This window comes from Pan paniscus, chromosome 17, assembly GCF_029289425.2.
Source record: "Pan paniscus chromosome 17, NHGRI_mPanPan1-v2.0_pri, whole genome shotgun sequence".
NCBI classification, from domain to species: Eukaryota; Metazoa; Chordata; class Mammalia; order Primates; family Hominidae; genus Pan; species Pan paniscus.
Window position 1 is genome coordinate 96,739,715 of NC_073266.2, and position 26,582 is coordinate 96,766,296.

The 26,582-nt window shown below is 41.3% G+C and overlaps 1 protein-coding gene across 6 annotated transcripts in view; it reads left to right on the forward strand.

Annotated features, from left to right (window-relative positions):
- The window catches only part of ATP9B (ATPase phospholipid transporting 9B (putative)), a 322,333-nt gene that overhangs the window by 113,125 nt on the left and 182,626 nt on the right, over positions 1-26,582 (forward strand). For 5 of the 6 annotated variants that reach the window (XM_008952694.5, XM_003827309.6, XM_063597385.1 and 2 more), the window contains exons 9-10: positions 7,358-7,438; positions 22,349-22,424. The exons of the other annotated variant lie outside the window; for it this stretch is intronic. In XM_008952694.5, coding sequence (XP_008950942.2) covers positions 7,358-7,438; positions 22,349-22,424 — 157 coding nt within the window. The remainder of the gene's footprint in view (positions 1-7,357; positions 7,439-22,348; positions 22,425-26,582) is intronic. 6 annotated transcript variants of the gene reach the window in all.

Genomic DNA, 26,582 nt, shown 5'->3' on the forward strand with positions numbered 1-26,582 from the left:
GAGAATTAAAATTTCAGAGTCATGTAATAATAACTGTGCTGCAGAGCCTGTAATGGCAGGTGCAGTTTCTTGTGGCTTCATAGCTGTCTGGAGGCACAGTTTTCAGGCATTGTAGACATTTGGGAAATATGTTTCTGGCTTTTGTGATCAAACAAATTTATTAACAACCACAAGGCCACAGTAATTTTCAATAAATCATGACATGCTGATTTATTTCAAAAGATCCGTATAGCAGTAAACAATACCATTTACATTTAATTAGTTTTATTGAACGAAAGGCAATTTTATTTGTAATGAACCACATGTTATGATTAAGGATGTATTTTAATGACCTTTAAGTAATGCGAACAAGTGTTGGCCTTGACCTCACAGCAGAGGCTTTCCTCCATTATTGAAAACTTCAGAATGATTTTTAAATTATCGTGAAAAGCTTCGAATGACGTTCTCATTATTGTGCCATTTATTCAGTCATTTGATGTCTACTATACTAGATGAAATGCATTACTCTAAATGCTGATGTGTGTGTAGAAATGAGCTTGCCAGCCTGTTTTTTATTTTCATGTATCAAAAGGTAGTTTGAGGTATGAAAGTTTCATGTTTTGAAAATTACTGTGACAGTGTCATATTTAAATGATGAGTGATTCTCAGACTTGCCTTATCCCTGGAATCACTTGACTGCTTATTAAACATTCTAGTAGAAGTTTCATAATTCTCAAGTTACTAGAGAATATTTCTTTTCGTGTAAACTAGCTTAATTTAAATAAGTTTTTGCTATTAATAGTACATAGTCTAAGCTACTGTAACAGTTGCACTGTGGTAAACTGGTATGTTCAACCTTTAGTCCACCCTTCCTGCAGCCTCTGTTCTTTAGAAATTTGGAAACTAGCCTGCACGTATTTTTCAGTTTCTTGAAAGGTGTGTGAATTTGCTTTCACATTGAATGTACTTTCACAGAGCTTGTAAGGCAGGACTGAGGAGGAGGTATCTTTTTGCCTGTGTGTTCTCTGCTGACAGGTGTCCTCATGGGTCTGAGTTCCTGCTCCCGCTCTCCAGCTTTAGGGCTTGGGTGGGAGTGCACTATGTGCATGGTGGTCTCCAAACCACGTGTCTCAGATGTGATCCTTGCCATAGTGCTTTCCTTGGATGGATATTTTGGTAACATTCTGAGAGTAGCTTTGGAGCTTCAGTCCTGAACTTCATCCTTTCACTGATTTGGGAAGCATCTTGTTCTGTGTATGAAATCACTTTCTGCTACACTGTCTAGGGTGGCTTCTGTTTCCTGTACTGAAATGTGACTGACACACCTTAAATCAAAACAGATTTTCACCCTCACAGTAGCCCAGGTGGGTGGTCAAAGGGTGATAGGGCAACTTTGTCATCTCTGATACGTGGTTTTGCAGGGTGGGTTCCAGTGACTGCCCCACCTCCACACTGTCCCACAGGGGAGGTTCGGAAGGAAAGGCCTGGTGAGTACTTGGACTCAAAGGGGCACATGTCCTTTCGCATGCTCTGCTGGCCAGAATCAGTTACCTGGTCCTAACCAGCTGCAAAGAATGCTGAGAAATGCATTCTTTAAGTGAGAACCACCTACACATCTACAGCTCCAAAGTTCTATTTTTCAAAGGAAATGGGAAGAAAGATGGAAGGTGGTCTCTGCCGAGCCATTTCTTCATTTTGTTTCCCGTTGAGTGTCTGATTCCCCCTGTGCTGCTGCTGAATGGAGTGCACAAAACCATTCCAGCAGTTCTCAGAGGACTGTGCTGCCCTGAGAACAGGATGCTCCCTTTAGCATTGCTGTTATAATTCCCTGTTTCGTTAGCATCAGTTGTTTCCCATGCATTCTTCAAGGAACTCAGAGCAATTTACAAATTTGTATGGTAATGACTCACATAGATTAGAATAGAAAAATGAATGAAATATCAACAGAAAAATAGTAAATATGTCTTCTAGAAATGAAATATGCCATATCAATTTTAGGTGATCGAATCTTCTCTGTTAAAGATTTTTTTTTTAAGTGATTGAGCATGACTTACAACTCTCCAGTCCCTTTAAGAAGAGATCTGGCAGGCAAGAGTCCTGTGTAGAAAACATGAGGACGCCCTTTAGCTGTGCTACCCCTTTTCTGAAAGGATTATTGGAATGCGTGTGTAGAATCAACACGAAAGAGAAAGCCTGGTGCAAATGTAAAAGCCCAGCCCAGAGGAAGTAGGTGTTCCAGGAACAGAAGAGAATAAATTCAGACGTCTAATGTACTTGAAGAAATATGAGAGGATGTTACTAACAACCTAAATAAAACAAGCTATGAAAAAGGAAAATGTGGAAAATAAGAGCTCTTAGAAATATATATGGTTGCTGAAATTTTTAAAAAGTAAATAAGAGTGGAAAATGAATTGTTCTGCGTCCCTCAGAATACAGGCCAAGGTTGGGAAATACAAATTGATGGTTACCAGTTTTAGCTCGGCCCTCGGTGCTCCCTGTAATCCTTGTTAGAAGTTATAATCAACTGTGGTTCCTCTTACTGATGACAGTGCTTTCAGACTTTTCCACTCTCCTTTGATTTCTGATCCACCTGTCTTTTCCTTCACCGGTAAGACCAGTTTGTCTTACCTTACATGGAAAAAGCATTCTATCAAATGGAAATTCCTTCAATATCCCATTAATAAATAAAGAACATTACCTCTATTCTCCCATTTTGCTATAATTACAATAAAGAATCCTTCTAAGAATAATTATTTTATAGTTTTCAACTGAGCTTATCAAATTGTGCTTTTTAGAGACCTTGGTAGATGAGTAGTTTCTTCTCTCTTTTTCTAATCTTTCTCTGTTGGTTTCTTTCTGTTATCTCTTAAGGCCTTCAAGTGTACCTCGGCTTCTCAAGTCTTCCTTTAGATCTTTCTTCAATTTTACTGTAATCGAATATTTTTAGAATACTATTTTATCTCTTGGCTTTTTAGCATTTTTTTTTTTTTTTAGTTTGCAGTATTCTGTTAACTAAAATATGCCTTTAACTAGAGTTTTTTAACTAGTTACAGTATGCCTTTAACTAGAGTTTGCAATATGCCTTTAACTAAAAGTGTATTGTGAAAAGTAAAAATTGTACCATTTCACATAAAATACAAGAATTTTGTCCTTGAGGCCAGGCACGGTGGATCATGCCTGTAATCCCAGCACTTTGGGAGGCTAAGGCAGGTGGATCACAAGGTCAGGAGTTCGAGACCAGTCTGACCAACATGGTGAAACCCCATCTCTAATAAAAATATAAAAATCATCCAGGCGTGGTGGTGTGCACCTGTAATCCCAGCTATTCAGGAGACTGAGGCCAGAGAATCGCTTGAACCTGGGAGGCGGAGGTTGCAGTGAGCCGAGATCTTGCCGCTGCACTCCAGCCTGGGCGACAGAGCGAGACTCCATCAAAAAAAAAATAAAAAAGATAATTTTGTCCTTGAATAGACCTGTTTCCCCCACCCACCCTTTGTACTATACATTCCCCTTGAACAACACAGGGTTCAATTGTATCAGTCCCCCACGCAGTCAAACATTTATGTGTAAACTTTTAACTCCCCCCAAATTTAACTGTTAATAGCCTACTGTTCACTGGAAACCTTGCCGATAACCTAAACAGTTGATTAACACATATTTTGGATGTCATATGTATTATATACTGTGTCCTTACAATAAGGTAAGCTAGAGAAAAATTATTAAGAAAATCATACAGAAGAGAAAATACACTTATATAGTACAGTAATGTATTTTTTGATAGCACAAGTTGACATCACCTGTTTACAAGGTGAACTGTCTGTCTGAAATGGTGGGCAGCCACAGCTGCAGACTTTAATCCACCACACATACTGAGCAGCTCAGTTTTTTCTTGTAGTGTGATGACTTTTGTCTACTTTTTGAGAACATTTCCAGCATCACTAGAAGCACTTCTTATTGATCCCGTGGTATTATTCAAGGTTCACGCCATGGTATTACGCCAAACACGATGGAAAACATGTGAGCACCATGAGCGAGCACTCGGTACTGTGATGCACAGAGTCCTGGAGCGGAGACGGCTCACGCAGAGGCCCAGGGTCCTGGAGCCGAGACGGCTCACGCAGAGGCCCAGGGTCCTGGAGCCGAGACGGCTCACGCAGAGGCCCAGGGTCCTGGAGCCGAGACGGCTCACACAGAGGTCAGTGGTGCCGCACCGCATTTCCAGCAGACCCTTGCACGCACTCCCCGCAGCAGCAGCAGGAGGGGCTGCGACACGATTCCGGGAGCACAGTGTGTACTGCACTTAGTTCTGTGCAGTTAGGGTTTGATACTGCATCTTCAGGATCATTTGCAAGTCACTCGGCTGCAGATGGTGTCATGACCTGTGTGTTTAGGTTTTATTTTAACTTTTTGTAATAGATTTGTGTATATTTTATAGTAGTAAGTGATATAATAGACTATGTCTACATACATTTTATGTTCTCATGTTATACCTAACTTTAAACATTAAAAAAAAAATTCTAGGCTATGTGGTGTATCTTCAAGGTTTTTCAAATTATCAACAAATGTCCAAAAGTTTTCTAACAGATTTATTGAAGAAAATTCATGTATAAGTGGACCTGCACAGTTCCAACCCATGTTGTTCAGGAGCTCAATGTACTTTTTAATATGTAGTATATCTACACATATCATAAACTGTTCCAGCCCTTTTTATTTATATATACACACACACACACATACATATATTTTTGGCACAGAGTTTTGCTCTGTCACCCAGGCTGGAGTGCAGTGGTGCGATCTCGGCTCACTGCAACCTCTGCCTCCCGGGTTCAACCAGTTTTCTCCTGCTTTAGGCTCGTGAGTAGCTGGGACTACAGACGTGCAGCAGCTTGTGTGGTTAATTTTTGTATTTTTAGTAGAGACTGAGTTTCTCCATGAGGGCCAGGCTGCTCTCAAACTCCTGGCCTCATGTGATCCACCTGCCACGGCCTCCCAAAGTGCTGGGATTACAGGCATGAGCCACCGTGCCTGGCCCATTTTATTTATATTTTAAAGGAATTAAGATTAAAAACAGGATTTGGGGTTTTTTATTAATATTTACTTAGATATTTACTACTTTTGTTCCTTACCATTCCTTCTTGAAGATATGAGTTTCTGCCTGATATTGTTTCCCTTAAAGCCTAAAGGACCTCTGCTGATATTCCTGTGGTGGATATCTGCTGGAATGGAGTTCTCATTTATCTGACAGTGTCTTTATTTCACCTGTATTCTTAAAGAATATTTTTGCTGGATATTGAATTCTGGCTTGACAAGTCTGCCCTCCACACCCTCCACCCCTCACTTTAAATATTTTGTTCCATTGTCTTCTGACTCCATTATTTATAATGAGAAATCAGTGGTATTTTGATAGTTCTTCTCTTGTGTATAATGTGTTATTTTTCTTTAGGTATTTTTGAGATTTTTTTTTATTTTTGGTTTTTAGCAATTTGATTTTGATATTTTTAAATTTTATTTATGTGTTTAGGGGTTTTCTGGACATCCTGAATCTGTACATTTCTGGCTGACAGTAAATTTGGCATATTTTTAGTCATTATTTCTTCAAGTAGTTTTTGTTTTTTCATCCTCTCTCTGTCCACTCATTCTGAACCCCAGTTACATGCATGTTAGACTCCGCGATATTCCCTTCATGGTTCTATGACTGTATTCATGTTCAAAATAATTTTTTCCTGTGTCTTTTTGAATCATTATCTCTTGACCCGCGTTTAGATTCACCATCGTCTGTAATGTTAATCCCATCTAAAGAATTTATTGCAGACATTGCATTTTTTCAATTTTGGAATTTCCATGTGCTTCTCTGTTCTTAAATACACTTTCTCTTTCTTTGTTGTGATTTCCTACTTGCTTACTTGTTAGGGGCATGTTTTTCTTTAAGATGTGCTAAAGCTGCTTTGAAATTCTCATTTCTTAATGCTGAAGTTTGACCATCTCAGGGCCAGTCTTCACTGATCATGTTCTTTCTTGATTATGGACCTTGTGTTTTTGTTTCTTCATATGTTTAGAAATTTGGATCATCTCTTCATTTTTTTAAATGATTCATTGTAGAGAGGCAGGATTCAGGATTCTGTTAGGTTCTCCTGAAGAGTACTGGTTTTTTGTTTGGTTCTGTTTTAACTGGTAGCTAACTTGACTGAAGTCAAACTGTAGACTCTACCTTTCTGGCATTAGGGAGCTGCTGTGGTGTTCTCAGTTCCATTCGTTTAGTGGATATAGTTTAGGGCATGATAGGTTAGGTGTCAGAATGAGATCATACACAGATTCGGCCCCTTCTGAGGCACTCTCCTTTCTGAGCTTCCATTTCTTTCTCACTTTGCAGCTGCTGTGGTCACCCTCATCTCACACCTCTGCTTCTTCATGTCTGGGAGTCTGGGAGGTTTCTGTTTGAGTTTTAGCAGCCATGACAGAACTTTATACACTCACACGTACAGAATGGAAATCAAAATTATAGAAATGGCAAACTCTGTGTGTTAAAGGGTCATGGGTTGGGGGGTGGGTCACAAGACCACCCGAAATTAGATGGTTTATTAGGAGGACTCCCAGGACTCAGCATATGATCCTCCCCCTGGCTGTGATTTATGACAGCAAAAGCATACAGCAGAGTCAGCAGCGAGAAGAGGCACTGGGGTGGCGTCCATTGGAGACCAGGCTTAGCCTTGCCTCTGGATACTTTCTGATTTAACCATTATGTGTAGCCAATGAATGAAGCAACCTTAACCCTATGTCTTTTCTGCTCTAAAATTAATGGTATGAAAGTAGCCATGATGTGTGTTTCGTGAAAGCTTTCCCATGTGATTGTATAAGTATGTGTCATAAGCATGTGATTCAGACACACAGGACAAGCATGTCTTCATGGCTGTAAGGAAGGCCACCCTTAGCTTATAGTGATCAGTGCCTGCTTGAATGAAAGCATGTAAACAGATCTAGGAATTTATTAAACTGTTTTATAAAACTTGTGAGGAATTGCGATGGTTCCTTATTTCCCCCTGAATACTTTGATACCCAGGTGACTTCAAGATACTCCTAAACAGGCTCTACCTCTACCATTGGAGCCCCCTGGACAGGCCCCGGGGCTGCCTGTTTTGAGTGTCTCCTGCATGATTTTGACTCACACCTGCTGTTCAAGAGCACACCCTGTCAAGCTTAAAAATGGTTTCTTTCTTTATCTGACATTCTAATTTATAGTGTTGGCACACAAAAATCTAAGAAAATCAATGATCGCTTTTGGTAAATAATATATGAACAATATTAATCAGCAAATGAGAAATTTCCAAGTAATTTTACTAAACTATAACATTCTAATCGATTCAAATGTTCTGTATTCCAGGACCTTTTTTCTATCAGTGCTTATGTTTATGCTCAGAAACCACAAATGGACATTCACAGTTTCGAAGGCACATTTACCAGGGTAAGTTGAACCTGTTGTTCAATACAAATAGAGTTATTGTGTAAGTTAAAAGTAGCAAACCTTTGAGACAGTAATTCAATCAAGAATAAATTCAAACAGAAGTTTCAAACTAGGAAGGGAAAACCTATATAATGTTTGAAGTTCTTAAGTGTACCCGTATTAAATATGTCTTTGGGATACATTTAGTACAGTTTTTGGAATTTTTTTTAGCATATTTACTAATAAGATCTTTATCTCCTAAAATATTGTGAATCAGTTAAATGAAGTAATTTATTTTCATTTTGACTGAATAGTTGGTATACTATCTTATCCACATCATGTCTAGCTTTTTACTGTCTGAGTTGGGTGGGTATTTATATGTATGTGAGTCTGTACATGCATGTTATGTTTCTTTATACACATATGTATATTTCATGCCACACACTTTATATTATTACAGAGTTTTGTTAAAGCTGGAAGCACCTTGCCCCTGACTAACAGGGCTTGAGAGACTCAATAACTCTTTATTTTAACAGCTTATAACTGATATTATAAATGCTTTATAGTAAGGGATTTTAGTACATGACTATAGGTTATTTGTAATTGCTGCAGTTATTTTAAAAATACTTTTGTTGGTGAATTCACCTTTATTTCACTCTTGGTCACTTGCAGGGATTGGCAAGCAGTTGTCATCACTTGAAAAAGCATTTACAGAGCTTATATAATGTGACAGTTAGTGTGCAGACTATGGGAATGTGAAGCATGGTTACCTGTGAGGTCGTTAAAGTCCCTTGGGGCACTGGGCCTTTTGTAGCTGCCTATTTCCATAGGTGCTGCACACAAGCATGCATAAGATGTTCATGGAGGGACAGAGGAGGAAGCATGACCTGGTGATAAATATCATGGAGTGAATTCTGAAATAAACTCACATCTTTTTTTTTTTTTAAAAAAGTAGTTACTATGAAAACAACATGTTCTTATTAAAGACAACATATGAGAATAAATGTTACAAAAAGGTACCCTTGGTAAGATAAATGAGAAGGTATTTATGTAACCACTATTAAGAATTTGAAATATTATTTGCTTTCTTCCTTTCCTTTTCTTGCTGTTTCCTCTAATTTATATTGCTCATGACTTTGAAAAGTCGGAAATGTTCGCTAGACAATGTGTGGAAGTACAAGGAAGTCGGAGAGCAAGTGCAGGTTGGCTGAAAAACCTGGTTCAAACGGGAGCGTATGGCTCAGTCTGCAGGTGTGACAAGGGCTGGGGCGTATTGGACTAGAAAGGTATCAATGGCTTGACCGGAAGAAGCCATTGAAGGATCTTTAGCTTAGAAGAGAAATGATAAATACAGATGTTTTAAAAAGATTCATTCATAAGTTCTGATTCCCTTAAGATAATGGTGGCCACTTAACTTTGTTACATACCACACAGCCTTCCAAAATCAAACAGGCTAACTATGAGAGTAGAGAGTTTAATCTGTAGCTCATGTTTAGCAGAAACGTGAGACAGAAAATACTGTGAACTTCAATTTACTGTAAGTGGGGAAAATATCCAAAATAACACAGTTAGCTCCAGAGCCAGGATGGTGCAGCAGAAGGAGATTGTCTTGGGATGCTGATATCATCCAGGTTTTGCACACAGAAGAAAATAATGCATCCTGTGAATGACTTGGGTAAGTAAAGCTTTGGGACATTGAAGGGACTTGTGGAGAAAGTACAGGTTGGAAGTGACGTTGGGGGAATGTATAGGGGCAAGGGGCACTGGTAAAGAGTTGGTGGCTCTAGGAGGCTTGGTTAGGAAGAAAAAGACAAAGTTGACCTTCCTGAAACATTATAGTAAGCATCAGAAGAGTCAGCCCACCCCATCCCAAAAGGATGCTTTTCATTGAAGACGTGAACTTCATTGTGCCTGTAGAAGAAGGGACTCTTGGACTTAGAAACAAACTCCACCTCCCATCCTTGGAATAGGATTTCCTATTTGTACAGATTCAAGAAAAACAGCTCTTACTATTATGAATAGAAGAAGAAACTCATCTTGCTGTCTCGCCCAGGCTAGAGTGCAGTGGTGTGATCATAGCTCATTGCAACCTCAAACTCCTAGGCTCACACAGTCCTCCTGCCTCAGCCTTCTAAAGGGTCGGGATCATAGACATGAGAGCCATCGAGCCTGGGCCAATGTAGTTATTAACGGAAGAAAACATAAGTGGGAAGCAAATTTTCAATTAATAAAAAATTTCTAAAAGCAAGGAAAGAAAAAACCTCAATGCAAAGTAATTCTATAACAGTGCAACAAGCCTGATTTAAATGTAACTAACCAAACAATGGTACTTAGGAAAGAACACCATAAATCAGACATTTAAAAACGCAAGAATCAAAATGGAATAAATTTCTCAAGAATGTAAGAATAAAAGCTCAAGAATAAAACAGGACAACGTGAATGAGAAGGCTAACTGAACTCAGGAGAACACTGAACGTGAGCATCTGAGAAGGGAGGACCGAATCACAGCGTGCCTGTGGGGGATGCACAGTAAGAGATAGGGAGGTTGTAGAGAAGAGAGTCAAGGAAACGAGATGATCAAAGAGGTGAAAAGGACTAGAAGTTGATGGATGTGGAAGATTGGCAAGAAATACTCAACATGAGAGTCTTGAAACAAAATCATGAAATGGTTTGAAACATTGACAGCTCAAGTATGTGTTATTAAATACAAGGATGTCTGAAGGTACACACTAAAAGGGCCCAGCATGCACGTGAGAAAACTCCAAGACGTGTAACTGCTGTCATATTTTACATATACAGGGAAAAATCCTTTGATCTCCCTGGGAAAATGACCAGCTCCCCACAGTTGGAAGGGGCCAGGTTGGTGTCAGTGTTCTCAGCATACGGAGCCATACAAGAGCAGCACAGCCTTTCCAGGAGGCTCAGGGGAAGAATGTGTGAGTGGAGTGTTTTGCTCCTTCAGAACTGTCCTGCAAGTGCCAATTCTGTGGAGAGCAGTCTCAAGCATACAGAATTCAGGTGTGTTGTACACATGAGCCTTTTGTGAATAATCTTACAGAGGATTAGCTCTGCCCAGCTGATAGATGACCTGGGTGGAAGTTTTATGGTGAGCACTGAAGATCTAACAGACGTAAGAATAAAACAGTGGAGGGAGGATGGGTGGAAGATGGTACAGTGTATATGAATTTTATACGCTTCCTCTAATAATCAGCTGAAAAGCAGGAAGAGGAGGAGAAAATAGAAGGAGCTCATTGGTTGCTACGTGGGTGTTAAGGCAGTCAGAGACTTTATTGAAAGCTGACTAGCTCAATAGTAGCTGTCAAAGCAAGGAGAGTAGGATGAAGGCAGGCTACTGGGACAGTGGCAAAATGGTAGTGACCAGAAAATACACACCTCACCAAAAAATAAATTTGGTTTTAAACATTAGACAACAGTTGATCAATTCATATGGCTAAAGATGCATAGTATGCAGGCTCTTTCACACAGAAAATTAATTGGATCAGAAAGCCTAAAGGGTTAAGGAAAGATATATCAAGCAAATACAAATAAAAAGGAAACAGGAGTTGCAGTCTTGGTACTTAACAAGAATACCAGTATAGAATCGAGAAAGCATTTAGAATGAGGTGAAGAAAGATGCTATAAGATAATAAAGTCCGTCATAGGAAACTTTAACATCTACCTGCAGTTCCCAGTGGGTCAGGTGGACAGAAAGGTAGGAGAGGCATAGAAGAGAGAGCTTAGAACATGAGCAGTAAAATATATCATTTTAAATTTTTATTGAACTTTGTTCCCCAGTAATTTTTATTTGAGCATATATAGGGTGTCACCAAAAGTTGAACATACATTTGCTTGTAAAGAAATTTTTATTTCTATAACATAGAACTCATACAGACAATATTCTCTGATCACAATGCAATAAAATTGGTAAGCAGTAACAAAATCAGTGAATGAAACGACTTTCTGCCTGTAAATGTAAATACTATATATTAATCAATTTTTGTATCATAGGAGAAATATAAACTGAAATTGGAGAATTTCTATAAAATATTGGTAATGGAGACACTGCATATCAGAATCTGAATCTGTTTGATATGTTTGGAAATAGGAAAATTTATAATCTTTATATATATATAGCAATAAAAATAAAAATGAAAATTAATGAATTAAATAAGTATATGACAAAGTGAACAAAAAGAGTGCAGAGGGAAGGAAGAACATATAAAGGTTAAGGTCATATAACTAAAAAATAGAACCTTAAAACCATTCTGTTAGGGTGGGGATTTCAGAGGCCAGGTAATAAAAGGAGGTAAGTTTTTTAAAAAATACTGTGTGTTAAGTGATACAATATTGATTGAGAGTAAACTGTGATAAGTAAAGGTTGCATATAATAATTCTCAGAGCAACCACTAAAAAAAGAAAGAGGTCAATAGAGGTGATGAAGTTAGATGCTAAAGTGGGATCAACTGGTTTCTTTCCCCTGAAAAAAGACAGGTGCAGGAAACCCAATACCAGGTGTGACAAGTAGAAAACAAAGAGCAGCAAAGAGCAAGATCGTTGACTCAGTAATTAAACGTCTCTGCAGTTAAAAGGCAGAGACTGTCAGACTGGAGAAAAACATAGTACCCCCGAATTCATAGAACTAATAGGCAACATAAAATCTACGAGAACGGATTTTTTCCTTCTAATCTATAGAATAAGGACATGTAGTTTATTAAGACTATAGAATATTAAAATAACATTAGGAAGGCACTTCAGCATATTGACAGATATTATTAAATGCAACAGCTACATAATACACATTTTTCAAAATCTCATGGAACAATCCCAACTATAGTTGAATATAAAACAAGTCTTAGTATATTTTTTTAAAATTGCAATTATATATTCACTAATTACAATATGGAATTAGAAATAAATAAAAAATCTTTAAAATCCTCAGGTATTTGGAAATTAAACTCAAAAACCTAAGTTTAAAATTAGATGGTTTAAATCCCCAATTAAATGGACAGGAGTGTCAAGTTGTATAAAAAAGCAAGATTCAAATATATGGTGCCTATAAGAAAACACATTAAAAACACAGGTAAAAAGTAAAAAATAGATACCGTACCAACACTAATCAAAGCTGGAGTTACTTATAGTAATATCACACAAAGTACATTTCAGAACATAATGAGGAAAGGATTTATTATGGAGACAAGTAAGCCCTAAACATTTATGCACTAATAACAGAGCTGCAAAATATGGTCATGAGTTGCTTAATAGTAGAGTTACATTCTGAGAAGTAAGTTAGACCATTTCGTCATTGTGCAAACATGATGGAGTGCACTTACACAAACCTAGATCGTGTAGCCTACTGCACACCTAGGTTATATGGTGTAGCCTGTTGCTCCTGTACTTCAAACTTGTACAACATGTTACTGTGTTTAATAATGTGGGCAGTTGTAACACAATGATAAGTATCTGTGTATCTTAACCATAGAAAAGGTACAGTAAAAAATGCTGTGTAAAAGATTAAGAAATGATACACCTGTATAGAGTACTAACGACAAATGGAGTTTCCAGAACTGGAAGTTGGTCTGGGTGAGTCAGTGAGTGAGTGGTGAGTGAATGTGAAGGCCTGGACATGACTGCACACTACTGTAAACTTTTTAAACACTGTACATGTAAGCTACACTCAACCTATTTAAAAATGTTTTTCTTAAATAGTAAATTAATCTCAGCTTCCTATAACTTTAATTTTTTTTTTTGAGACAGAGTCTCACTCTGTTGCCCAGGATGGAGTGCAGTGGCGCAATCTCAGCTCACTGCAACCTCTGCCTCCCAGGTTCAAGTGGCTCTTCTGCCTCAGCCTCCTGAGTAGCTGGGATTAGAGTCACGCACTGCCACACCGGGCTAATTTTTTGTATTTTTAGTAGAGATGGGGTTTCACCGTGTTGGTCAAGCTGGTCTCGAACTCCTGACCTCGTGATCCATCTGCCTTGGCCTCCCAAAGTGCTGGGATTACAGGCATGAGCCTGTAAACTCATTTTTACATACCTATAACTTTACACAAAGTAAATTACACAAAGTAATTTGTGCCTGGCCCTATAACTTTAATTTTTAAAAAATCTTTTTACTCTATTAATAACACTTAGCTTAAAACACAAACACATTGTACACCTGTACAAAAATATTTTCTTTATATACCTAGTCTGTAGTCTTTTTTAGTTTTTAAAAATTTTACTTTTTAAACTTTTTTTTGTTAAAAACAAAGACACAGCTGGGCGTGGTGGCTCACGCCTGTAATCCCAGCACTTTGGGAGGCCGAGGCTGGTGGATCACGAGGTCAAGAGATTGAGGAGACCATCCTGGCCCATATGGTGAAACCCCATCTCTACTAAAAATACAAAAATTAGCTGGGCGTGGTGGCACATGCCTGTAGTCCCAGCTATTCAGGAGGCTGAGGCAGGAGAATCACTTGAACCCAGGAGGGTAGAGGTTGCAGTGAGCTGAGATTGTGCCACTGCACTCCAGCCTGGTGACAGAACAAGACTACATCTGAAAAAAAAAGAAAAAGAAAAATGCACACACACACACACACACACATTAGCCTAGGCCTACTTGGATCATCTGTATCACTGTCTCCTCCTACACATTTTGTCCTGCTGGAAGATCTCCACGTGTAATAACAGGCAGGGATTTGTCCCAGGATAACAATGTGTTTTTCTGGCAGAACCCTGGAAGGACCTGCCGGAGGCTGTTTTACAATTAAGTTTGTCTTTTTATAAGTAGAAGGAGTACACTCTCAAACAGTGATAAAAAGTATAGTAACACAACTAGTAACATAGTTGTTTGTTATTTAATATTATGTACTGTACATAATTGTATGCACTAGACTTTCATGACTGGCGGCCCAGTAGTTTTGTTTTCACCACCGTCACCACAAACACGTGAGTAATGTCTAATGCTATGACATTCTGATGGCTGCAGCATGACCATGTGGTAGGAATGCTTCATCTCTGTTATACTTTGATGGGGCTACTGTGGTTTGTGCCATCCACTGTCTACTGAAATGTTGTTATGTTGTACACGATTGTACCTGAAGCAGAAACTGTTAGAACTTCAAGGAGAAACTGACAAATCCATTATGATAGTTGGAGATTTTAATACCCACTTCTCAATAATTGAACAAATGAGTAGGGAGAAAATCAGTAAGGATATAGTAGAACACTATAGTGTTGAAGAACACTATTCATGAAGTTGACCCCATTGATAGATACAGGGACTTAAGGCAGCAGGATGGGTAGCTTACCCAGTGCACACAGAACATTTATTAAGGTATGCCAGAAAAAAGCTTAGGAAAAAAAAGGCAACTCATAAAATATGCTCTCTGACCAAGTGGGCTTCATTAAGAAATTATAATAAAGGTTTCTCGGAAATTGCCAAATATCAGATAATAAAGGATACATTTCTGAATATCTTGTGAGTAAATGTGTTTATGTCAGAGCAGAGGTGGAGGTGGGAACGTTGGGGTCAGAGCAGAGGTGGAGGTGGGAACTGTCGGGGTCAGAGCAGAGGTGGAGGTGGGAACGTTGGGGTCAGAGCAGAGGTGGAGGTGGGAACGTTGGGGTCAGAGCAGAGGTGGAGGTGGGGACTGTTGGGGTCAGAGCAGAGGTGGAGGTGGGAACTGTCGGGGTCAGAGCAGAGGTGGAGGTGGGAACGTTGGGGTCAGAGCAGAGGCGGAGGTGGGAACGTTGGGGTCAGAGCAGAGGTGGAGGTGGGGACTGTTGGGGTCAGAGCAGAGGTGGAGGTGGGAACTGTCGGGGTCAGAGCAGAGGTGGAGGTGGGAACGTTGGGGTCAGAGCAGAGGTGGAGGTGGGAACGTTGGGGTCAGAGCAGAGGTGGAGGTGGGGACTGTTGGGGTCAGAGCAGAGGTGGAGGTGGGGACTGTTGGGGTCAGAGCAGAGGTGGAGGTGGGGACTGCTGGGGTCAGAGCAGAGGTGGAGGTGGGGACTGTTGGGGTCAGAGCAGAGGTGGAGGTGGGAACGTTGGGGTCAGAGCAGAGGTGGAGGTGGGAACGTTGGGGTCAGAGCAGAGGTGGAGGTGGGAACGTTGGGGTCAGAGCAGAGGTGGAGGTGGGGACTGTTGGGGTCAGAGCAGAGGTGGAGGTGGGGACTGTTGGGGTCAGAGCAGAGGTGGAGGTGGGGACTGTTGGGGTCAGAGCAGAGGTGGAGGTGGGAACGTTGGGGTCAGAGCAGAGGTGGAGGTGGGAACGTTGGGGTCAGAGCAGAGGTGGAGGTGGGGACTGTTGGGGTCAGAGCAGAGGTGGAGGTGGGGACTGTTGGGGTCAGAGCAGAGGTGGAGGTGGGAACGTTGGGGTCAGAGCAGAGGTGGAGGTGGGAACGTTGGGGTCAGAGCAGAGGTGGAGGTGGGGACTGCTGGGGTCAGAGCAGAGGTGGAGGTGGGGACTGTTGGGGTCAGAGCAGAGGTGGAGGTGGGAACGTTGGGGTCAGAGCAGAGGTGGAGGTGGGAACGTTGGGGTCAGAGCAGAGGTGGAGGTGGGGACTGTTGGGGTCAGAGCAGAGGTGGAGGTGGGAACGTTGGGGTCAGAGCAGAGGTGGAGGTGGGAACGTTGGGGTCAGAGCAGAGGTGGAGGTGGGGACTGTTGGGGTCAGAGCAGAGGTGGAGGTGGGGACTGTTGGGGTCAGAGCAGAGGTGGAGGTGGGGACTGTCGGGGTCAGAGCAGAGGTGGAGGTGGGAACGTTGGGGTCAGAGCAGAGGTGGAGGTGGGAACGTTGGGGTCAGAGCAGAAGTAGTGGTGGAATTGTTTTCATCAGAATAGACTTGGGTGGGGCCCTGAATTTCCAGGCCACAGTGCTCAGTTGCCATCGAGGTTCTAGAGCCTGAGGCTCCCACACCCTTTTAGGAGCTGGTGCTGGCTGTTGCCCTGGCTGCTTTAGGACGGTCGGTTGGCCTCTCAGGTGCAAGTGCCAAGTGTTGAGCACAAACTGAATTTAGGAACGGGAATGGCTTCACCCCATGAGGCACAAGACGTGTGCTGATGGCCTGGTGATGGTGACCACTTGTGGGAGGCTGTGCCACTCAAAGAGAGAAACTTACTTGTGGTTTTCAAGCTAATTGAAGATACATTTACTTTGTGTAAATTACTTCAAGATCATTCACACAGATAGCCTTTCATTGCCTTTGATGTTTTCTAACAGTTTTTTTCTCATTTTAGATATATCCATTCTGAAATCTGAATTATTTTGATGATAGTTCTTGATTTTTCTCTGTATTTTTCAAAAAGGAAGAGAATAAAAACATGATAAATAACTTGTTTATAATGAGAAAATGGAATTCAGTTAAATTCAAATTTATCAACTGGGCATTGTTAAGGAGTGGTATCCACTTATCTTCCTTTTTTATAGTGTAATATACATAAGATAAAATATCTTTTGTGTCAGCTTAAATACTTAAATAAGAATTAGAACAAATTGGCTGGGCATGGTGGCTCATGCTTGTAACCTTAGCACTTTGGGAGGCTGAGGTGGGAGTTGAGCCCAGGAGTTCGAGACCAGCCTGGGCAACATTGGAAGACCTAATTTACTTCTTTATTTTTTGAGATGGAGTCTTGCTGCGTTGCCCAGGCTGGAGTGCAGTGGCGTGATCTCGGCTCACTGTAGCCTGTGCCTCCTGGTTCAAGCAATTCTCCTGCCTCAGCCTCCCGAGCAGTTGGGACTACAGGTGTGCGCCACCAAGCCCAGCTAATTTTTGTATTTTTAGTAGAGACGGGGTTTCACCATATTGGTCTCGAACTCCTGACCTAGTGACCCACCCACCTCGGCCTCCCAAAGTGCTGGGATTACAGGCGTGAGTCACTGTGCCCAGCCCCTGATTTCTGATTTAAAAAAAAATTTTTTTTAATTAGCCTAGTGGGGTGGCTACAGCTGGAGCACGCCTGTAGCCTCAGCTACGTGGGAGGCGGATGTGGGAGGATTGCTGGAGCCTGCCAGGTTGAGGTGGAGCTTGCCCTGAGCTGTGATTGTACCACTGCACTGCAGCCTGGGTGACAGAGTGAGACCCTGTCCTAATATATGTATATACGGAATTAGAGAAAATTAATTCAAGGTCCCTGTGGCAGTATACCCAGTATGCATGCTGATGCCTGTGCAGAATCTAATGGAGATGTGGCGCTGTGATGGTGTCTGCTTCCGCTTTCCTCAGATAATGTGAGAACAACCTAAATTACTGATTGTATAACCTTTTTCATTATGTGAATGATTGATATCGCTAATTTCACTTATTGTACAAAATCTGTATGTATTGTCTTGGAAGTTTGGAGTTGTAAATTGTAGCCAGTTTTGAAGTATTAGCAGTATTTATAGTCCTTTAACATCACATTCCCAGTTAGTCATTTTGAGAATGTATTTTCTGCTGTAATTTCTTTTGCAAACCATAGCACACTTAACATTGTTCATGTCTTCTTCAGCCAAAATACTCTCCTTCAAAAAAGCAAACCTCTGCTGTTTGTTAAGTAGGGTATGCTGTTGAGAGAACAGCATGAAATGGTAACATTTTGCATCCTCCCCCAAGCAGATTTTATCTGTTCACACTATAGACCATTAAAGAGAAGGAAAGTGAAATAGAACATTTTAGAGATAATTTATTTTCAGTCTTCCCAGTCTTTATTCTGTGCTTCATGAGACTGGTAAAAAACTATCTTTTGGAATAATTTTCTCCATGTTAGAAAAATGTTTATAGTCAATCATCGCCATTCCAGAACTGAAAGAAAGATGCATAGATATTGTGTTTTCTTCAACATAAAATTGTGTTAGAGACAGAAACATTCATATGAAAAAATGGTCATAGAAAAGTAACAGGAAACCAGCTAAAATTTCTAAAACAAAATTATATAGAACCTTTTGTTTACATTTGAGAAACCCTTCTAAAATTTTTATGTTTTTTAATGCCCTTATTCTCTTGGACTTTGACATTAGGAGAAAATATAGTACTAAAAGATTGACATGCATCAATAATTAAACTTTCATATGAAGTGAATCATTAGGAAGAGTTTAAAGGGAATACAATTGTGTGAATTTCTACTGGGGTGGTGAAGTCACGATGGGCATCTTCAGGCAGGAGAACCGGGAGGAGCAGGTGCCTGATGCCTCATACAGGTGGAAGGCTTAGAGTAACAGCAGGCAGGAGGCCCTGGAGGAGCAGGTACCTGATGCATCATGGAGGCAGTAGGACGTGGAGGAGCAGGTACCTGATGAGCGATAGAGGCAGGAAGCTTAGAGTAACAGCAGGCAGGAGGCCCTGGAGGAGCAGGTACCCGATGCTTCTTAGAGGCAGGAGGGCGTAGAGGAGCAGGCACCCGATACTTCGTAGAGGCAGGAGGCTTAGAGTAACAGCAGGCAGGAGGCCCTGGAGGAGCAAGTACCTGACGCTTCATAAAAGGAGACTCAGAGTAACCACAGGCAGGTGACTCATTATAGCATCATGCTTGTGGGCACTGCAGGTGAAAGACATCTTGATTCCTGTGGATATTAGAAAAAGAATTTCATGAGTGTTCTTTTGTTTATTGGACAATGTTCATTGCCTATTCTGTGCTAGGTGCTAGGAAGGTAATACCCATAAAATATGGGATTAGAAACATGTCAATTGCTCTGATACAATAAAATTCTGAATTTATGGTAGATAAAAATTTTATTGCTTCATGTTTTAAAATGATAAATAGGGAATTCAGTATTTGGCTTCTTAATGCCAACTGTATGCTCAAATGGCTGTGCCAACGCTGGAACCTCTAGACCCCCAGCAGGTAAAGGATATACCGTGTCAACTTTATCTGGGAAGCAGGAATGAGGATGTCTGTCTTTTTTGTTTCTTCAACAGTGTTAAGCTGAGTTAGACTGTAACACCATTTGTTTGAATGAATCAGAAATTGCCCATTTCAGTGCAATCCTAAATTCAATTACAAAGTAGTCTAATCCATAGAGGCTACTTGCTTTTTCTTTAAAGTTGATATTTTGGTTGTTCTATCAAATCATAAAAGTCATAGGGATAACTCAGTTTTTCTGGATTGTTTATCTTAGCATTGGATAAATTGTATGCCTTTACTCTGAGCAGCTACTTTAGTTATAAACAAAGTAAACAAAAGGCAGTTTCCATCTGGTATTTTCTGTGGGAAAAACAAGAACAGTGTTGGAAAATTAAGTACTTGAATGTTCTTCTGTGTTTTAAAGCCCGTAATAGTGGTGTGTTAGCTACTGTGCAGGAGCTTAATTTCATTCCAGTGTATTTTGACATTGGTAAACATATTACCATTAGTATGAAACTATATAAAAAATAAAGCAGTTAAAGGTATAAACCACTTTTATAGCCCTCCTCCCTTCCTGATACAAATACTAGTATTACTCTTTTGACTCTTCCTTTTAAGTTCTTTTCCCCTGTAAACATGCAAATTTATATTGGGATAATATAATTCCCAGGTTTTCCACTTAAAAATATATATCCTTAGTATTTTGCATATGAATACAGGTTAATTATCAGATTTTTATAAGTTGTAACTGCTAAGTTCAGGAAAGCGTGCAACATGTTGTACTTGATAAAGTGGAATTAATTGAAGGAAGTAATTCCTAAGGGACTGTAGAGTTAAAGGTATTTGTGTATCTGCAGAAATAGTAATTGGTCCATGCTGGAGTCAGCACATACTGTAGACAGATTGTTTCCATCCAGGCTGTGTCTGCAGGGCGCCTGCTCCTTAAGACCATTGACATCACTGAGAAGACCTCTTTGTGTCCTTTGTTGTGGCTGGCATTGCACTTGTGCCTACTGAGATCATATTGTAGATGACGTAACCAAGGTACTGTTTATTTAAATGCCAGTGTATATTTTTGAAATGATTTTTTTTTCCAAAGAAACAGCACTCCAGCTGTGTTGTAAACAATTCCCAGCATCATAGCCTTCATGCTCCCAAAGGCTCAGACGCTAAGGTCAGTCTTCAGGTCAGGTGGTCGCCTTCTTGTGAAGGGACGTGGTGGAAGGTTCATGATCCCCAGGGCCCTGAGAGTCTGACCCTGAGCTGCACCTGCATTGCAGGACGCTTCCTAACTACTGGGCTTGCTATTTTGGGCATACAAGGCAACTGGAGGCCAAACGCCTTCCTCAAATTGAATGTAATTGAAAATACTTTAGTTACTAATTAATTGCCATATTAGGGGAAATATTTTGGAAACTGTTAGGATTGGTTTAGATTCTGTGCTTCACAAATAAACAAATCAAGTATATGAGAGAATCAGATATCTAGCAAATATCTTCCAAGTAATGAGCAAAACGGCCAACAAATATCTAGCAAATATCTCCCAAGTAATGAGCAAAATGGCCAAAATTACATCATCTGAAAGTGGTTTGATAAGTAACTAGAAGGAAAACACCAGTTACATAAACGTATTTTGTACATGCAGATTATTTTGGAAAATATGTTTTCAATTTCTTTCCTTTTCAAATTTGATTTTTTTTTTTTCTTAAGGTATATCCTGATAGCAAATTATCATTTCATAACAAAATACAGTTTGTGTAGGGGGCATTATTTTACGGGAGACGCCCAACAGTCAGGACAGTGTGTGGCTTTTACCCTATCCAGATGTCGAGGTCACTGCCTCCCACACGGGACGTCTTCCCTGTGTTACTTCTAGATGCAGGGCTGTGGATGCATTCCTTTATTCTAGTAAGGCTTCCATTACCGAAATGTAGGCCATGACTTTACATTAAGATGAAAAATTCCCAGATTTTAAATTGTAATTTTCTTCTCTGAATATGAACATTGAAAGTGTAAATGTAAAACTAGACTGTACGTATTGCTGTCGTGATACTGATGTGTGGCCATATTGGTTTGCTATCTGTTAAGGTAGTTAGCATCATATAACGTACTTGAATTTTGTTTAAGAATATTTTGTGTAATAACAGCATACTTTTTTTTTTTTTCTTTGAGACAGAGTCTCGCTCTGTCGCCCAGGCTGGAGTGAAGTGGCGTGATCTTGGCTCACTGCAAGCTCTGCCTCCCGGGTTCACGCCATTCTCCTGCCTCAGCCTCCCAAGCAGCTGGGACTACAGGTGCCCGCCACCATGCCCAGCTAATTTTTTGTATTTTTAGTAAAGACGGGGTTTCACCGTGTTAGCCAGGATGGTCTCAATCTCCTGACCTCATGATCCACCCACCTTGGCCTCCCAAAGTGCTGGGATTACAGGCGTGAGCCACCGCGCCCGGCCAATAATAGCATACTTCTAAAGAGGAATTTAAGAGAAATACATTTTTAAAATATATGTTTATTTTTTAACAATATTCACAGAAGCATTTTCTCTGTCGTGAATACATGCACACTTAAAAAGCATTGCCCTTGTCCTTCACAAGAGTTAGAGAGAGGAAATTATGCTATGCACGCAAAAGAAATGTTGAAGAGTTGACTTGTGGTTATTTCTGTGCTAATATTTTCTACTTTTCCAGGAGTGTTGTTAAATGATGTGTTAAAGATGTAGTTGAATACACTAGGCATGCTGGATGCACCTGTAAACCTAGCTACTTGGGAGTCTGAGATGGGACGATTGCTTGAGCCCAGGAATTTGAGACCAGCCTGGGCAGCATAATAACACCTCATAAGTAAATAAATAAATAAATATTAGAAGGTATAGTACTTTCATGAAAATTCAGAATTATTTCGTTTGTGTATTAATGTTAAGCATTGCAAGCAATTAATTGATTACAGGAGTTCTTTGAACTTGTACTTTCAATTTTTTATAGTCCCTTTTTTCTAACGTCTGTTTTGCAGTGCCTTTGCACTGCTGTTCACTTGGATTGAGCTTGTGGACCTGTTTCTAATACTGAGGTTATATAAGGTGTGAATAATGAACAATCATTTGACAGTTTTGTTTTCTTTTTGTCTCCCTGCACAGGAAGACAGTGACCCGCCCATTCATGAAAGTCTCAGCATAGAAAATACATTGTGGGCAAGCACCATTGTTGCATCAGGTAAGGAAAACATTCTCCTCTGAGTGTGATTGCTCCCGGATAGATGATGCTTTGTTTTGTCCAGGGACTCCAAATAAGGGTTTCTCACAGTGCCCTGAAATATTTAGGGACCTTGCTAAACGCAGACTCCAGCTCAGTGGGTCTGAGACAGTCCTGGGAGCTTGTGGTGAGGCTTGTGCTGCTCCTCAGACACTGCACGTGGTTCACAAGGCCTGAGACAGGGAGAGGTGCTGCAGCCTTCGTGCAGGAGTACAGGGATATTCTGTTCGTCTTTGACCTGTTTCTTGACAAACTTGTCAGTGTTCCTTAATGAGAGGTGCCACAGAAGAGCTTGGGAAGCCAGTGGTGATTTTAGCGCTTCTCAGTCATCCGACAAGGGTTGGCAGGAGGAGAGTGGCTGAAGTGACTGCGGAACGGAAAAGTATTAGAAGAGGCCAGGCGTGCTGTGAGAGGTAGACGATGTCAGATGATTACCATGTTATCAGATATTAGTTGACATTGATGATGATGTTTGGAAGGAAGCTGATGAGAAATTAGGTGATGCTGAGGTTGATGCCAGGGAGGAAGTTTAGCAGGAATGGGTTGGTATTGATGCTGGTGCCAGTAATAGGGCTTAGCAGCAGGGAGCTCTGGAAGAGAGTGCCTGAAAGGTGATGGCAGCCTGGAATGAGAGGCTAGATTGTTGGAGCTGTGTCTTCTCGGTGCTGCCCAGTGCTGGGTGCCCTTCTCTCCTGGATGCCACTCACTCCCCCATGCATGTGCATGGAGCACCTGTTCTCCACCAGGCACGGTGATTCGGTCTGGGGCAAGGCGGTTCCATATCCTGTCCTCAGGGAGCTTGTGGCTTTGTGGACAGAGGTTAAGCAAGTGTTCTAGGTAATGTTGCTGTGCTAAGTATCACCAACACGTACAGAGAGTGCTGTGGACGGTTTGTAATTAAAGAAGCTTATAGGCCGGGCGCGGGGGCTCACGCCTGGAATCCCAGCACTGTGGGAGGCCGAGGCGGGCGGATCACAAGGTCAGGAGATGGAGACCATCCTGGCTAACACCGTGAAACCCCGTCTCTACTAAAAATACAAAAAATTAGCCGGGCGTGGTGGCGGGCGCCTGTAGTCCCAGCTACTCGGGGGGCTGAGGCAGGAGAATGGCGGGAACCCGGGAGCCAGAGCTTGCAGTGAACCGAGATCGCGACACTGCACTCCAGCCTGGGCGACAGAGCGAGACGCCATCTCAAAAAAAGAAAAATGAAGTTTATATAGACCAGGTCTAGGAGCAGCTTTTCTGAAGAAGAAACATTTAACTTGGATTTAAAGAATATGCAGATGTGGCAGGATGAGGCAGGTGGCAGAAACAGTGTGAGGAGCATTCCTGCTAGCAGCCTAGTACTGAGAGACAGTACCTTGAAGAAAAGGATCCAAGGGCCAGTGTGCTAGGCCCATGGAGAAGGCAGGTGTCACACAACAGGGCAGCTTTGTGTGCTTGTGTTTAACTGTTGGCCTGCAGTATGCAAAACTAACTATACAACGAACTCCAGGAGGAGGACACATGTTAGCTTTTTGGATGATAGAATTTGAAAGAGGATTCATCTTATCCTAGTGTTTTGTGTCTTTAAAAAATGCTTGATGGGTATATGACAGTTTTAATAGGTGACAATTTTTGTGGGTGTTTCATGATGTTATTTATATATAAATTACATCTATATATAAATGTTACATACATATAAATGTTATGTGTGTGTGTGTGTTTGTGTATATATATATAAACATACGTATATAAATTTCTTAACATACAAAGAAAGAGAACAAGGACAGTTTTCCATGAAGAGACTTCAGAGGTGAGCAGGACAGTTTCTGGGCTCTGTAGGCCTCGAGAGGGACCTCATGCCAGGAGGACTCTTCTGGGGTGAACATGTGGGCCCTGAGCTCTGTAAGGGCCTTCACACCATGGGCAGGCACATTTAGCCAGGGAAACCTGCCCTCCAGCCTTCTTCATGCTGCTGCCTTGGCATTGCTGAGAGGCATGAGTGTTGCCAACCTCTCCGCCAGGTGGTGAGTGTGGTCAGTGCTGGCCTGGCCTCACGCTGAATGGCTGCACTCGGGAGGTGTGTTCCCCCTGCCAGTTACCATAGAGCCAGGCTGCACAGGGACCAGAATGGAGTCCAGCTATGCATTCCCTGAAAGCCAGTGTCCTTGAGTGCTCGGCCTTCAGTAGTTACACGAAAGCATTTATGATACAGGACTCAGAAGCTGACACATGGGGAGAAGGCTTACATTTTCCATACGTAGTTATTGCAGCCTGTTTCTTCCATCTCACTGATATTTGTTAATTAAGAATCATTCGTGAAGATAGTAATGCTTCCCTTTTTAAAATAAATTTCATCTTTTTTTCCTGGTGCTGCATAAACATATATTAAGTGTTGTTACTGATCCCTAGTACTGTTGATTTGTGGCCCTTCTCCTGAGGGAGACTAAAGCTGCTTGAGCTAAAGGCTTTTGAGACATCCCATACGGTTCCCTGAACAAAGTTTTCTCTCCTGACCTCAGTTCTCTTGATGACCTTGGCAAGTGGGCCCGACTAGTTGGACACTAATGAGGCATCGTAACATGCCGGCCCCATCCTGTCCATTCTGTTCTCTTTGCCATCTAGCATTCAGTGTTGTGTCTTCCTAGTGGGCATGAAGACGGCTTTAAAACCATCCACTCGAGAAGCTTAATTAAGGTACCTTTAATGTTAGTTTGTATTCGAACATCTTTAAATGTAAGCTTTAATTTCAGCTCTTTTAGTACATACATATCTTTATTTAAAAGCCTTGTTAATGTGAACAGTTACACATTCTATATACCACACTGCTATATCCTAAGGAATGTTTGAAAGATTTTAAGATTTCCAGAGTAACCTAGGCACTCTTGTATTCTTTGTAATTGATTACAAGTTGAGAATTCCTTTTACTCTTATACTTTAAAAGTCGTATCTCAGTTGAATTCAAGTTGACTCTGGAGGGGAAGTGAACTCAGTGCTTCCTCCCCATCCCTAGAGTTCTGAATGCATCGAACCGGGACTCAGGTTAGACACAGACAGGCAGATGCAGCAGACGAGAGGTGAGCCAAGGCAGGACACAGAGAGCCTGCTGTGCTGCCGGAGGTTTCACTTCCCATGTGGATCCAGAAAACTTGCTCTCTAAAATGCAGAACTGGGTCCTGGAGAACCATCGTGTTTATTATACTGATGAGCATACAAAGGAGTGTTCCTGATACTCAGCTGTCACAAAACTGGAAGGAAAGCTGGGCTCTCTAAGGCAAGGTTGACAAAAGTGTGACGGGGCTGTCAGAGGGCAATCCCTGGCCATGTGGACCCACGCCTGGGTGCGGGTCTCCTTGTCACTCAGTGGGCCAGCCGTGTGGTGTCTAGACCTGGGTGAGGGTCTTCTGTGTCTCTGTGTCTCAGCCATGTGGACTCTAGACCTGGGTGTGGGTCACCTGTGTCTCTGTGTCCTGGCTCTGTGGACTCTAGACCTTGGTTGGGGGTCTCCTTTGTAGTCTGTGCGCCAGTTTTGGTCTAGGTTGTTTACATCCTGGGGCTCAGTTCACGGTCTTCATCAGTTTTCCTGCACTTGGTGCGTGGTTGGAGTTGTACGTGCAGTGCTCAGTGTCTGCCTTGCTATCATCGGGTCCAGCCCGGGAGCGCCTGCCCCAGGGAGCAGTGCACACTGGGGTTCTGTGGAAATTGGCTCCTGGAGGGCATCTGCGAGTTGGAGTGTGTTCCAGAGGCTGGTGTATGTGGCCCTGCCTCCTTTTGCTAACGGTATCTAGCAGGTTTTGGGTGTATAATTGAGAGTCAACAAATACGTTGATTTGTTAATACCTCTGTCTCTCATTAGACACACATGAAATACATATTTACTTTTAGTAAGCATTTCACATCATTTTGATTTTATAGCTTAAGGCCGTTAATTGTTTTGTTAAAGTGGTCTAGGTTTTATATTTTGTGTTTTTAAATAATTTTCTGTGAATCATCTTAATTAATTTGAATTTGTGAGGATTGGTTATCTGCAAATTAAACATATCAGTGGTTAGAAATAGCAACTAAAAGTATTGCAATAGGCCTATCATTTGAAATATTGAGTGGACTACTTGTTTGGAAGTGCTGGATTATGATTTC